This window comes from Gymnoscopelus microlampas (genome assembly GCF_963454915.1).
Source record: "Gymnoscopelus microlampas genome assembly, chromosome: 11".
NCBI lineage: Eukaryota > Metazoa > Chordata > Actinopteri > Myctophiformes > Myctophidae > Gymnoscopelus > Gymnoscopelus microlampas.
Window position 1 is genome coordinate 22,842,608 of NC_139948.1, and position 16,067 is coordinate 22,858,674.

General features: G+C 41.5%; 1 protein-coding gene across 1 annotated transcript; it reads right to left on the bottom strand.

Moving 5' to 3' along the window:
- Positions 1–5,833: 5,833 nt before the first annotated feature.
- On the bottom strand, positions 5,834–10,875 carry syt5a (synaptotagmin Va; the record flags this gene model as incomplete). Its single annotated transcript, XM_084072464.1, has 9 exons — positions 5,834–6,043; positions 6,315–6,448; positions 6,892–7,009; positions 8,015–8,182; positions 8,380–8,547; positions 9,266–9,352; positions 9,473–9,651; positions 9,812–9,826; positions 10,725–10,875. The coding sequence occupies 9 exons, from the start codon at positions 10,873–10,875 to the stop codon at positions 5,834–5,836; spliced, it is 1,230 nt and encodes a 409-aa protein (XP_083928590.1).
- Positions 10,876–16,067: the final 5,192 nt, after the last annotated feature.

The following is a 16,067-nucleotide window of genomic DNA, read 5'->3' on the forward strand; positions in this document are numbered from 1 at the left end:
AATATCTCAGTAGATTGGCATTCATTATGTCTTTTATTCAGGACAATCCTTCCACCTGCATATATGTGGTCGTGACATGAATGCAGATGTAACTGATGCTAAATCTTTATTTGGTAAACATTTAATGGATTTCTGTTCAGACAGTGGATTGATTTTATCTAGCAAGGTTTACCTACCTGAGAATAGTTGTACCTACTATATCAGCAAGGCTTGGCACACAACGTCCTGGCTTGATCACTGCCTCTGTACAGTGGATGCTCACGACTCGATTGATACAATAGACATAGTTTATGATTTGGCTACCACAGACCACATACCCTTTCGTGTGGTGTTAAAAACAGCCAACTTACCTGTGTTGCCTGTGGATAACAGCAAAAATAGATTGTGCTGGGAAAATAGATTGGTCTAAATTAACCAAAAAATATCTGGATAAATACTTCAGGCATTCTGATGCCTTACTGGGTAATATTGAAATTTCAAAAGATGTGGTCATGTGTCGGGATATGAACTGCAAGAACCCACAACACTGATATATTATGTTCCCTGTATGAAGCTATTGTGGAGTCTCTGTGTATCTCCAGCAGGACTCTCTATAAGCACAGGGCAAAAGTGTTTAATGCTAAGCCAGGGTGGAATGACCATGTTGAAGAGCTTCATGCAGAGGCTAGAAATGCTTTTAAAATGTGGGCTGAGTCAGGCAAAGGTAGACATGGACCTCTGTTTGAAAAGAAAAAACGCACTAATGCTGATTTTAAATATGCGCTTTATCAAAAGAAATGAAAACACTATGAGGTCAGATTCTCTAGCAAGAAGGTTGCATAAGAATAATGTAAATGACTTTTGGAAGGAGATACAAAATATGAATAATTGCAAAACATGTCTCCTATCAAACATAGATGGTGTGAGTGGGTCTGAAGCAAATCTCACAGTTATGGCAGAATCAGTATTTTGAACTGTTTAACTGTGTGAAAAGTAACCTGTTTGTAGTGGATCAGGTAGATTTCAATGATGATGTGATTGTCACTCCTGGTGAGGTCCATGAAGCTATTCTGAAGCTTGGTGATAATAAGGCCTGTGGGCTGGACAATATAACAGCTGAACATGTTAAATTTGCCAGTAAGAAACTGTGTCCTGTAATTGTTTTACAGGTTTCTTTGTTCACAGGTTTTTACCTGATTCTATGCTCTCTGTTAGCTAAACAGCTCAGACAACTATAGTTATTATCCCATTTATGACTGAAAATTGGATCCTTCATTATAGCAAGGCAGCTGGTAGCACAGTGGGTTAAGTCAATGCCAATACTGCCAACGTGTTCCAGAGATTGTGGGTTTGAACCCCACTCACTCTCTACCCTGAAACCATCCTTTAAAGACTGAGTACCAGAAGAACTAGTTTAAATCCGCCTCGAAAACAGTGAGAATTGGCCGGTACCAATGGCGCAGCGGACTAGTCACAGGGCTAGTGGCGCAGGACACCTTATACTATTATTACCTGACACTACATCTTTTCACATTGGTGTTAGGTGTTAGGAGTACGTTTCAGGCAATTTAAAGTTGATTGGTAGTGACTTTTTTTTTGGTCCCTAACATTCATCGAGCTCTGGACTTAGTAATTTTTTTTCCGTTTCGGTAGTGACACAATGGTGTCACTACCGAAACGAAAAAAAAATTGTTCCCCCAAAAACCTGTTAGGAGTACGTTTCAGGCAATTTAAAGTTGATTGGTAGTGACTTTTTTTTTGTCCCTAAAATTCATCGAGCTCTGGACTTAGTAATTTTTTTTCACTTTCGGTAGTGACACTACCGAAACGAAAAAAAAAATGTTCCCCCAAAAACCTGTTAGGAGTACGTTTCAGGCAATTTAAAGTTGATTGGTAGTGACTTTTTTTTTTGTCCCTAACATTCATCGAGCTCTGGACTTAGTAATTTTTTTTCAGTTTCGGTAGTGACACAATGGTGTCACTACCGAAACGAAAAAAAAAATGTTCCCCCAAAAACCTGTTAGGAGTACGTTTCAGGCAATTTAAAGTTGATTGGTAGTGACTTTTTTTTTGGTCCCTAACATTCATCGAGCTCTGGACTTAGTAATTTTTTTTCCGTTTCGGTAGTGACACAATGGTGTCACTACCGAAACGAAAAAAAAATTGTTCCCCCAAAAACCTGTTAGGAGTACGTTTCAGGCAATTTAAAGTTGATTGGTAGTGACTTTTTTTTTGGTCCCTAACATTCATCGAGCTCTGGACTTAATAATTTTTTTTCAGTTTCGGTAGTGACACTACCGAAACGAAAAAAAAAATTGGGTAGCACTTTACAATAATGACCCGTTATAAAGCATTTATAAACGTTTATAAGTAGTTTGTAGACTATTAACAAATCATTAACAACCTGTTTGTTGACATTCGTAAATGATTACTAAAACCTTTATAACTACAGTTACAAATCATTTGTAAAGTATTAGTAAGTAGTGAACTATTCATGAATAAGCCATTTATATACATCTGTAAAAGATTATTAAATCATTTGTAACGACCCATTCTAAAGCATTTATAAACGTTTATAAGCAGTTTGTAGACTATTAACAAATCATTAACAACCTGTTTATTGACATTCGTAAATGATTACTAAAACCTTTATAACTACAGTTACAAATCATCTATAAAGGTATTAGTAACTATTCATGAATAAGCCATGTATAATACATCTGTAAATGATTATTAAATAATTTGTAACTGATGTTACATAATATATACAAGCTATTGGTAGCTTGTTCATGTTTAACATATGCTTTGTTAAACATTCCTAAAGTATCTATAAATCCTCTGTACATGTTATTATGTGCCCTACAGTAAAGTGAAGACAGTTCATCATTTATGACTGTCTGTTAATGTGGACTTTCTCCTTACCTGTTGCAAACTACCTGGCTTTCATGAATGCAGACACCAAACAATTACTAGAATTATCATTCATGTTAAGCAAATGATGCGTAAGACATTCGTAAAGAGTATGTAAACCATTTGCAGACGTTATCATGAGCCTGAGCCTAGTTGCTTCTTTTGGGCTTGTTTTCATAGACCTGTCCGCTTGTTTCTTTTGCGAAATCTGGCAACACACTGATTACCTGCATTACACCTGCAGTAGCCTACTAGGGAGGAAGTGAACAGTGATGCAGTTGCAGACTGGACAGACATATGTTTAATTCATGTTTTATGTGTTTTAACTGTCTTGTTGCAGGTGATCGAGGTAACATAAAATGGCTAATCTTACACACATGAAGTAGCATTATGACTAGGGGGTATTTTGATGGTGGCTGTTTGTATCCACAATGTTTGTTTTGATGTGTAGGCTAGTAATGTCCTCCATGCTTAGCAGTTTAGCTTAGCAGCTAAAGCTAACTTGCACTGGGAGGTGGTGACTGCAGAGGCTCCAAGCTGCTACTCTGTGATTCTGTTGTGATTAATTTCTTTGTTTAAATGTCAGTGTGTGTGCTGTGGCCAAGAGTTGCTACATTTTATATCTTAATAAATTGTTGTATACTTGTATACTATATAACGTTACTTTTGCCACTTTTTGATGTCACATGTTACTGTTAAACATGAAATAATAATGCATAGTCTTCACTTTACAACAAGGCCCATGATAACGTTAGCAAATGGTCAACACACTCTTTACGAATGTCTTACGAATCATATATTAAACATGAAAGATAATTCTAGTAATTGTTTGGCATCTGCATTCATGAAAGCCAGGTAGTTTGCAACAGGTAAGGAGAAAGTCACATTAACAGACAGTTGTAAATGATGAACTGTCTTCACTTTACTATAGGGCACATAATAACATGTACTAAGGATTTATAGATATTTTACTCTACTCAGAGTCATAAGTTTACAAAATGTACTAAAGTACAGTGAACGTCTGTGCGGTTTGTCTTCATCACTGAAAATAACGTACATGTAAACTGATATAAAACTGCTGTCATGTGCAGTTGGGGTGAAGAAACACAACCATTTCACTCCTAATAATACCTATTTGATTTGACATCCTGACTTGCTGCTGTAGCTGAGGCTTGAACCTGTTACCTGCGGCTCACTAGTCAGTGACTCTATCCATTCACCTACAGCTGTTTCCTTGGAATCTGTGGTTCTGAAACGTTTTGTTGTCAACCCCCCAAATTGACATGTATTTGGGCAGCGGACCCCAATGTAGTGTCAGGGCCCCCCATGAAAAAGATTTATATTTATGCTGTAACACATTTTTTTTAAAGTTATTTGTCTTGTTTGTTGTTCAAGTCAAAGCACCAGGAAGGCTGTACTTGTCAGCCATCTGTTAGCTCAATGGGTTGAGACGCAGTATTCATGATCCAGAGGCCATGAGTTCAAATCCCATTGATGTCTTTCCTATGATTCTTTCCTTTGCAGACTGGCTTCCAGAAGATCAACTGAAAACTACCAGGAAGGCTATATTTGTCATCCAACTGTTAGCTCAATGGGTTGAGACGCAGTATACATGATCCAGAGGCCATGAGTTCAAATCCCATTGATGTCTTTCCTATGATTCTTTCCTTTGCAGACTGGCTTCCAGAAGATCAACTGAAAACTACCAGGAAGGCTGTACTTGTCAGCCATCTGTTAGCTCAATGGGTTGAGACGCAGTATTCATGATCCAGAGGCCATGAGTTCAAGTCCCATTGATGTCTTTCCTATGATTCTTTCCTTGAGTGGGTTCGATTCCCACTCCGAGTCATGTGTCCCCGGTAACTTGGGGCAACGGATAAATTGACTGATATCCTTCGTGATGCTTCCCTTTGCAGAATAACTTATAGAAAAACAAGTTAAAACCACCAGGAAACCTGTAACTCTCAGCCAACAGCATAGCTCAACTGGTAGAGCGTCTGTCCAATAACATGACTTGACTTGAGTGGGTTCGATTCCCACTCGAGTCAAGTGTCCCCGGTAACTTGGGGCAACGGATAAATTGACTGATATCCTTAGTGAGGTTTCCCTTTGCAGACTAACTTCTAGAAAAACAAGTTAAAACCACCAGGAAACCTGTAACTCTCAGCCTACAGCATAGCTCAACTGGTAGAGCGTCTGTCCAATAACATGACTTGACTTGACTTGAGTGGGTTAGATTCCCACTCGAGTCAAGTGTCCCCGGTATCTTGGGGCAACGGATAAATTGACTGATATCCTTAGTGATGCTTCCCTTTGCAGACTAACTTCTAGAAAACAAGTTAAAACCACCAGGAAACCTGTAACTCTCAGCCAACAGCATAGCTCGACTGGTAGAGCGTCTGTCCAATAACATGACTTGACTTGACTTGAGTGGGTTCGATTTATCCGTTGCCCCAAGTTACCGGGGACACTTGACTCGAGTGGGAATCGAACCCACTCAAGTCAAGTCATGTTATTGGACAGACGCACACACACACACACACACACACACACACACACACACACAAACAGTGCCTGTGCACGTGTCAATAACAGTAAGAATAAATTAATGAGTTTTTCTTTAGACCATTTTATTTTTTTCCCAGCTATTAAGATATTTACAATCACAGACCATGAGGTTAACCACAGACTGCTCTCCATTCAATTCAGCATCAAGGACAGATACGGTATCTGTAACAACATTCAACTAAAGCTATTCCATAGGGAGGAAATAAAATAATCAGTTAACAGAGATTAACATTGAACTGTAATTAAGGAGAGAAAAAAATTAATTGAACATTAAAAAAGAAAACACACAAAAAAGTCGCTGCGCAGCTGTCTGTGTGTGTGTGTGTGTGTGTGTGTGTGTGTGTGTGTGTGTGTGTGTGTGTGTGTGTGTGTGTGTTTAGCGGATAGGAGCCTTCAGGGCTGCATCCACCTCCTCCTCCTGACACAGCATGTGCCACTGGGCCACTGGACGCCTTGGATTGGCCAGCATGTCTGACCAATGGCGCAGGCCGACGCCCGAGGCGCCGAAGCCGATCCAACACTTGCCGATGGCGTCGTTACTGCCCAGCTTGTCGTAGTCGTACACGGTGATCAACACCTGCACCTTCTGCATGGGGAAAGAGAGAATCATTGCAGCTTTAATTTATACGCCACTGCGCAAGGGTGTCACTTGCCAAGAAGAACTGATCTGCAAGACATGCTGCATTGTCGTAAGTTGTTAGCTTGTAGATTAGTTCTTCTTGGCGAGCAACAGTGTCATACTACAGGGTACTCATTTATACGCCATCGCACAAGGGTCATACTACGGGGGTATTAAGTATGGAAGGTCGAGGAACGGAAGGGATTATAGAACAGACCCCTGGCTGGCTGGGGTTTACCTGTATCTGGGAGAAGGGGATCTCGAAGCTGAAGCTCTCATTGAAGTATGGGTTCAGAGTGTTCGGCTTGACGGTTGTCTTCTTCTTCTTAAGACGCTTCCCGTTGTGCTGCAACACCACCTTAACAAAAGGATCTGGATACAGAGAGACAGATAGAAAGAAAGAGAACAGGGGCAGAGGGAGGGAGAGAGACAGAGAAAGAGCGGAAGAAATTAAATTAAGCAATGAATATGCATGACAATTAAAGATAGTGTGTGTGTGTGTGTGTGTGTGTGTGTGTGTGTGTGTGTGTGTGTGTGTGTGTGTGTGTGTGTGTGCTGTTTATCATGTGTAATCAGCCCTCATGTGTATATTTGTCTTGTTCCCCAGTCAGTCCTTGTCGGGTTATTGTTTGTTGCCACTTCATTTTAGGTCGTGTTTGTGATATCTTTTCTGTTCACTTATATTAAAATACCCAACCATGGGTTTTTGGTCACTCCCTGCCTGGCTGTCCTGCTTTTGGGTCCTCACCTCACGTGTGTGTGTGTGTGTGCGTGCGTGCGTGCGTGCGTGCGCTCGTGTGTGCGTTTGTTCTAACCTGACAGTCCTCCGACATCCATCTTTTTGAGGTTCTTGGCCTCCATTATGTTGATGGTCAGTTTACCAGCCGTCGGAACGTAACGCAGAGAAATACAGATGTCCCCTAACTTCTCTACCTGTTAGGGAGAGACAGACAGACAGAGTGAATGAGAGACAAACACAGAAGCATTACTTCACTTGAAAATCTGATATTCACAAGCAACTTATAAAGTGCAAGATCAGAATAAATGGCATGAACCCAATCAATAAATGATAGGGTAAATGTTAAAGTCTAGCATCTGTGGACAAGCAAATAGCATACATAGAACTAAATAACATTCATAAAATGATGTGAACAAGTAACCAACATACAACTGGATGTCATAGCTAACAGTAGTGATACATGCAAAGTAGCTGACATGCAGCAACATGGTTGTAGAACAAAGTATATATTATGCATATATATACACTTATAACTTTACTTGACTACTTTCTCTCCTCAAATATTTTCAGATACATACTTAGTTCTAAGTTTTAAGTAAAACGAGAATGTTTTTAAGGATCCATCCAGCCGTCATCTTGAATTAGATTCAGAACAGAGCAGCAGACCAACAGTGTCTCTATAATCATTACTGTGTGCGGATGAACATCATCTATAGGCTCTACACTATGCACAGCAGCCATTTTGTAGAAAAATTGGGCCTCTTTTTACTTCCTTCACAGGTGTTACCAATGATACTAATGAAGGCTCTGTTCCATTCTGGTCAAAAGGAGTCAGGGTGCTGATATCGTGCATGTTGGCTCACTAGAAATACTAGTGGGTCTCAAAGTGTGGTCCAGGGACCCTCATGGTTCCTTGAGAACTCTGAGAGTGTACAAATGGAACCAAATGGACCCTCCCATTTGGTTCCATTTGTACACCCTCAGAGTTATGGGGGTCCTTGAAATTAAAACGTTTGAGAACCACTGTGCTACACTAAATGGAACAGAGCCTTCATTAGTGTCATTGGTAACACCTGTGAAGGAAGCAAGGAAGGGGCCCAATTTCTGTCCAATATGGTTGCTGTGCATAGAGCCTATTGTTAATTATATCGCCATTATGACCATATGTGATGTCTTTAAAGCTCTTCTCCGTACAGTACCTCCTCCTTCTCTCCTCCATCCAGATCCCTCCATTCGTGCATGGGCTGAGCCATGTCGATGCTGTTCATTGGGATCTTGATCTCACCGATGACATCGTGTTTACCGAAACGGTCAAAGTCGAACACCTGCAGCACCAAAATCTTACCTCCCAGCTCGGCGTAGGGGATCTGTAGAGAGAGAGAGAGAGAGAGAGAGAGAGAGAGAGAGAGAGAGAGAGAGAAAGAGAGAAAGAGAGAAAGTGTGTGAGTGAGAGAAAGAGAGAGAGACCAATAAGACAAGTAGATAGCAAGGAACGTAAAGATGTAATGACAAATGCAAGTATTGTTATAAGCGTCAATTAGTCATAACTCATAACTGAACAGACCTTAAAAACAAAGCTCTCATTCCAGACAGGGCTGAGGTTCTTGCGTTGGATTTTGGTCTCAAACTTCTTCTTCTTCTCCGGCAGCAAGTATACTTTGACGTAGGGGTCAGAGGTACCACCGATGTCCATGGCCGGCAGGTTCTCTGCCTGGAGGACACCTACTACCAGCTGGAGAGAGAGAGAGAAGTTAGACAGCAGGATCAGGAGGCAACGATGAGTGTTTTAATGGTGTGTGTGTGTGTGTGTGTGTGTGTGTGTGTGTGTGTGTGTGTGTGTGTGTGTGTGTGTGTGTGTGTGTGTGTGTGTGTGTGTGTGTGTGTGTGTGTGTGTGATGTCATTGTTGTTAATGAAAACCATAGGGAGGTGTTCATACTCGAGGTCGGTTGTACTTTTGATTACAGCTTAGAGGAAGCCTTCCTAACCAAAGTGCTAAAATATCATCAGCTAGAGCAGACCATCTCTCAGCTAGGCCACAGATGTAAACTTTTGGTTTTTATCTTTGGTAGTCTAGGACACGTGCACAGGTTGGTTGTGAGGGGACTTCAAATGGCCGGCCTCTCCAAAAGGAGGGCTAAACAATTAGCAAGGTACTGCTCAATATCAGCTATTATAGGAAGCCGCTCAATTTGGAGGAGGCGTTGTTTCCTTTACCCATGATTGTTGTCTGCTGTGTTCGACAAGTATGCCATCCTTTGTTCTGCCTTACATGCACTTTGTAACTGGCTGTTTTCCCTTTATCTGACTGCACTGGCAGTGTTTATGTCCTTTGTACATTTTGTACTTCTGTTTATGTGGACATAAATACATATTTCAAATGTGTGTGTGTGTGTGTGCGCGTGCGTGCGTGCGTGCGTGCGTGCGTGCGTGCGTTTGTGTGTGGAGGCACCTGGTTGTCAGTGAAGTTATAGTCCAGGGAGAACTCCAGTTTGCCCAACTGCTCCTTCTCTTCTTCCTCCTTCCCTTCCTCACCTTCCTGAATCATAACAATTGATAAAACAAATTGGTTTAAAATATAAATAAATACGCTTAAGTGAGACCAGTAGCATCTCTAACCAAACCATGTTCTTCTTCCCTCTCCTTGGCCCTTGTTCACCTTTTTCTCGTCACCTTCCTCTCCGTCCTTCTTCTTCCTGCGCCCTTTTCCTCCCTTCCTCTCGCGGACCTTCTTGGGTTTTTTGGTCTTGTTGATGCATTTCTTATAGATACAGAAGCTCATGCAGGCCACCAGGGCTAAGACCACCACCACGATGGCCCCTATAGCCCACATGGGCACTGGGGGGAGACGCACATACAATACGTCATTTAAAGCTGCAAATACAGAACTTATTTTAACCACTTAAAGCTTTTGTTGTGTCAAATCGTCAGGCGACACCATCGTACAACATAGGGTTTAAGTGGAGGCTTTGGGAGATATAGAATGAAAAGAACTTACTTCTGAGTTTATGATCTTGATGAGTGCAAAAGCCAGGTGACAAGATGATGGGGGAAATTAAGAAATGAGACAACGGAAGTTGGTAATGATGAAACAAATAAGACAATGAAATGACAACATTATGTATCGGAACAAATGGATATTTCATGAAAAAGGTGCTGTCTATGAGTATGTCAGCGCAAATGTGCATGACGGTATACAGTATGTGTGCTTGTGCCAGGTACATGCCTGCAAGCAAGGTTTACGGTCAGACGTGCATGACTGAAAGAGTTGCGTCCCGCTCACTTCCATTGTATGCGAGTGAAGGGGTGGAGCTTGATCCGTTTGATGTCACTCTCACTCAATGAGTGTGTTTGTGCGTGTGCGTGCGTGCGTGTGTGTGCGTGTGTGTGCGTGTGTGTGTGTGTGTGTGTGTGTGTGTGTGTGTGTGTGTACTAGTACTTGTGTTGTATAGAATTTGAGGAATAGACATTCCTCACAAGAGAAATAGTTGTTTTACGTTTAAGAAGAAAAAAGATTGTTTTGAGTTAGCAAAAGATTCAGGTAGGGGTTATGGATAAGATTACATATTTAGAGGTTATGTTTACAGGTTAGATTTGGAGTTATGCCTGATTTATACTTATTTACACGTGGGTGTCACACAACGAAAATAGCCGATCTACATGCTCTCAACGCGTTGCAGCGCAATGTGTTGTGAACTTGTAGATCAGCTATTTTCAGCTTTAGCTACACTATGTTAAAAATGGCTAAAAATCAAAAAATGGCATTCATAAAATCACTATACTTGTTGATGTCTTCACAGGTAATACAGATATGCGAGTGTGACTGTGTGTGTGTTTGTTTGTTTGTGTGTGTGCGTGCGTGTGTGTGTGTGCGCGTGTGCATGCGCGTGTGCATGCGTGTGTGCACTCACTTGGCAGGTGTGTGAGCTCATTGAAGAACTTGTTCTTCATGTGTGCATACTGGTGGTGGTTCATGTGGGGGGGAGGAGGGGGGCCCTCCTTTTCCCCCTCCTCCTCCGCTGCCCTGCGGAGCCGCGCCCCCGCCGTGCCGACCAATCGCATCGCTGCTCTGGGACCACGAAGGGAGGAGACAGAAAACTGTTAGACATCCACCATTGTTATTTACAAAAGTTATTTCTGCTTCTGTTTTGTATATGAATCCTTTTTACGTCTCCTGATTGTGATTTACAAACACACACACACACACACACACACACACACACACACACACACACACACACACACACACACACACACACACACACACACACACAGTAATTAGCACACAAACAAACAATGTGGCACATATTGACAAAAACACAGACATACACGCATAAACTCATGTTCAAACCATCATTTTGATGAGCCTCTTTTATTGCTTTTCCCTTTAACTGAGACCTTTAACTGAGCCTATTTCTAACCTGTGTCCTAATTTGAAAACCTTTACCTGAAAATTATGTTTTAAAATGTGTTAATCTCAGTATATAGAGGGCATGTGGACCTCACGCACGCACGCACGCACGCACGCACGCACGCACACACACTCAATCTATAGACGGATTTCCGCGCGACGTCATCACAGAGCAGAATGCGCAATCTGCGCATGCCAGGGTGAAAGGCGCGTTCGAAAATACAGCCCTGAGCGGCAGTGAGCGCACTGGCCAATACAAACTAATAGGCGAGTGTGCTCCGGTGCGTAATTTCCAAACGCACCATCCCCCTCCTCTGCGCGGTCATATTCCTCTCATGTTTACTAACAGGAAACCCGTCTATACACCCCACGGGGGTTCTCTCTGTCACTCACTGTAGAGATGTAACCAGTTTAATTTCCAAAGGTAATCCAGATAATCCCCAGATTAACCAAATAGAGGGCAGCTTGCCACAGAGGGCTCCTCCCCTTTCTCCTCCCTCCTCTCATTCTGCTCTCTCATACTCCCATCTCTCCCTCCTCTCCTCTCTCCTCTTTCCCTTCCCACCTGCTCCTCCAACCTATGCCCCCCACAAAAACCTCCCTCCTTCCATATTTCACTCCCCTTTTTTTCCTCATCACCATCCCTCGCTCCTATCTCACCCCTCCCCTGATCTCTGCGTTCCACCTCCTCTTAAGTGTCATTGACCTTCAATGATATGAGGTATAATGGAGACCCACGCAAGCACACGCACGTGCACGTGCACGTGCACGTGCACACGCACACGCACACGCACACACACACACACACGCGCACACACACACACGCGCACACACACAATCGCGCGCGCATGCACACACACACACACACAATCGCGCGCGCATGCACACACACACACACACACACACACACACACACACACACACAATCATACAAGATCTGATTGAGGCAGCTGGCTTTGTTACTTTAACCATTTGACCCAGGATTGTGTAAAAAGAGAGGTTCTATCTGGTAAAGGTAAAGAAAGAAAGAAAGACAGACAGAGACAGGGAGACTGACAAGACAAGACATCAACACAAGACTATAGAGCAGTGGCCGTGTGTATGTATGGTTAATAGGCTTCTGACATCACTAGGCAAGGTCAAAGGTGTGTGTGTGTGTGTGTGTGTGTGTGTGTGTGTGTGTGTGTGTGTGTGTGTGTGTGTGTGTGTGTGTGTGTGTGTGTGTGTGTGTGTGTGTGTGTGTGTGTGTGTTCAAATCAGTAGTGTGACCTTTCACTCCTTTCCTCTATGGCGAAGCTATAAGCTCTTCTGCAGATGCACTTGCCCCCCCCCCCACACACACACACACAAAACTGAATCTATAACTGTCCAGCTTATTCATAGCTCTGTGTTATTTCTCCCTCTTTATCTATTCCTCCCTCTCTCTCCCTCTCTCTCTGTCTACATTCCTTCATTAAGGTGGTGAGGCACCACAACGGGATCTGATTCACACCTGAAAACAACACCTGAATAGCACCTAAACAATACCTGAACAACACCTAAACCAGTGGTTCTCAAAGTGGAGACCAGGGGTCCTTTAGGCCGGGGGTTCCAGGGGGTCCCCAGCTAAATTAGTTAATAATTAAGTAACCCTAGTACAGTATACAGCTAACCTTTCACAGAAAGAAATTCAAAAGTGCTGGAGTATATTTAACTTTAAGCGACCAATGCATTGTCAATGGCAATGGATATAGAGCAACGAAGTGTGACGTCACTGCCAGTAGAGGGCCAGTAGAGGGCCCAAGACTCAAGACCCAAAAGAGTCTTGAGTCGAACACGTTAGATCCAGGGAGACATCAAATTTCTCTTTTTGGGCCTTATGTCCCAAGACTCAAGTTCCAAAAGAGAAATTCGATGTCTACCTGGATCTAATGCGTTCACGGGAGTAATTGGTTCGACTCAAGTCTTGGGACTCAAGGCCCAAAAGAGAAATTTGATGTCTCTTACAGGCTGTAACCATCAAAAAGTCAGACCTCGTCGCAAAAACACGCTGATGGGATTACTGGAAATGTATCAAGAAATAGTAGAATACATTCCCTCACTTCAATAAATCAAAGATATGATTGTTATTAACTAACTACCATAAAGAACATAATGTAAAGCAGGCTAAAATAATTATGTCAACAAGGCAGGGATGTTAGCTGGTATTATTATTATTATTACCCTTATTATTATTATTATTATTATTATTATTATTATTATTATTATTATTATATATTCCCTCTGTTATGTTCAGTTCTGCTAGACAAAAATGTCAATGTAGCTTCAAACTATCCCAACATGGTAGCTATGTTAATTTGGGGGCTTTGGAAGTCCAATACATATTTAACTAGAAAAAGTGCTCCTCGGAGCACAGCAGGTCTCCGCCAGGTCAGATAGGTTATTGTGGGCCAGCAATGATCCGAATTCGCCAAGCAGGATGGAATATGAGAAATCGGACGTATCCGTCTTGATCACTTGACTAATAGAGATAAAGTGTACCAATTTGCGTGATGTTTGGACAACATTTGTAGGAGTGATATAAAAATGTATGGTTTTGCAAAAATTGGCCTCCTGGTGGCGCTATAATAAGGCAATGTTAAAAGAGTGGCATTTGTTCCTCAACGTAGTGCGAATGTGCATGCAAAGTTTCACTGCAATCGGATGCTGCGATCATTATTTGCAGCATATTGTTCAAAACGGGCCACTCCTGCAAACTTTAGATGTCAATCTTAGCCAATCAGGATGGAATGTGAAAATCAAACAGATCCGTCTCGATCACATAACTATAGAGATCGTGTGTACTGATTTGCATGACATTTTGATAAAATCTGAAGGAGTAATATTAAAACCTCCTGACTGGGGAATGTGCATACAAGGTTTTACACAGATCTCTAAAAACACGAATTGGCGTGTTATAGCGCTACCATGAGGCTGATTAAAATTTTCAAGTGGCATTTCTACCTCGGCCAAGTAGGAATGTAAAATTTCACAGAAATTGCATGCTGTGTTCATCTGAGGCATATATTTTGTTCAAAATGGAGCACTATACACACAATCTTATAGCCAATCGAGATGGAATATTAAAATTCTGAAAGACCTATTTCATTTAATGACATGAGATACTGTGTAGATACTTATCTACATGTAAAGTGTCTTGAGACAACTTGTTGTGATTTGACACTTTAATAAAATTGAATTGAATTGAATTACCGATTTGCATGATGTTTGGACAAAATGTGTAGGAGTAGGCCTATTGTCAAAAAAAATGTTTTGCAAAAAAGACGGATGGACAGACAAGGTGCAAAACATAGTCTGCCTTTGGCCTGGCTGGCAGAGACAATTAAAGCACTTTGCTAAAAAAAACTCTTTATACTGCACGATTCCTTTTAAGGAACAGAATACATCTTGTCTTGTGTGAGCAGGTAGTGTGGATTTTACAGTGGTGACTGATGGCATTAATTAATGTCTCAGCAAAATGATTTTACTGTGAATTGTGAACCTTAAAAGTGACAGGTTTGTAGGCCTCGTCTGTATCTTAAAACATTGCATGCAGGCTATTCTTCCTCCTCCCCTACCCTCCTGTTCTGCAGTGTGAAGAAGCAGATTGTAAATGAACAAGCTGTAGTGGGATTTTGTTGGGGCTGAACTGACGGCTTAGCGTGAACGGCAAGCTCCATTAAGTCTGACGCGCTGCTGCCCGGCAATGTAGCCTATAGAAACTGTAAGCCTAATAGCTATAGCTATACCTCGTGGGTTGGTCCAACCCGGTTGGACATTTATTTTGAAAGCAACTAAAATCAATTTAGTTAAAATAACTCCTTGATTCACACAGTCTGAGGATGAATGGTAGGTCTTAATGAAAAACTAAAAAAGAACCCAAATCATATTGGCCCCAGCCTGAATGACAACAGCAATCACAGATATTCAGAGTCATATTTACATCAAGATGAAATAAATAAAAAGAAGATCAAAGAGAAAAGCTTCTCTGTAAAAACTGAAGCCTACAATATCACCTGTGTTTCTGTTTCATGCACCTTTTGGACATGCACTTCTGTTGCTTGTGCGTAATCCCCCAATTTAGCTGATAAGTTTAATTGGGGGATTTCTTGTCTCAAGAAAGTGAATTTATTCAGATATAAGCTACAGAAGTTGTCAGGTTTTGTATTAGTGTTGTTGGACAAACTTCTCTTCGTGTCTGTTCATTAAGGGATTTGCTAGACTGAAACCTATAGCTGACAAAAACACATTGAAACTTAACAGATACAAAATACTGACTCAGTTCAAAACAACCATGTTGACTAACTCACCCTTTACGGTCTCTTCCTCTGTCTTCTGTTCCGCTTTTTATTATTATTTTAATGTATATTTATTTTCCATATAGACTATATTGTGGACACATCCACACAGAGGAGTTGGATTTGCGCACAAGCACTATAGCTACTTCTCTCTCTCTCTCTCTCTCTCTCTCTCTCTCTCTCTCTCTCTCTATGTGTTAATCTGTGGAAGATCCCTGTATGCCAACTACTGACAATCCACCTACTTACTGTCTGATCCCCCTTACCAGTGGTGTAAAGTAACTAAGTACATTTACTCAAGTACTGTACTTAAGTACAATTTCGAGGTATTTTTACTGGAGTATTTCCAATTTTCAGTACTTTTACTTCCACTGCAATGCATCTCATCTCAGAGGCAAATCTTGTACTTTTACTCCACTGCAATTATTTGAAAACTTTAGTTACTAGTTACTTTGTACATTTTGTATTATTATTAGGAAACATACTTTAATCACTTAAGCCCTATTTATACTTTGGCTATTTGAAAA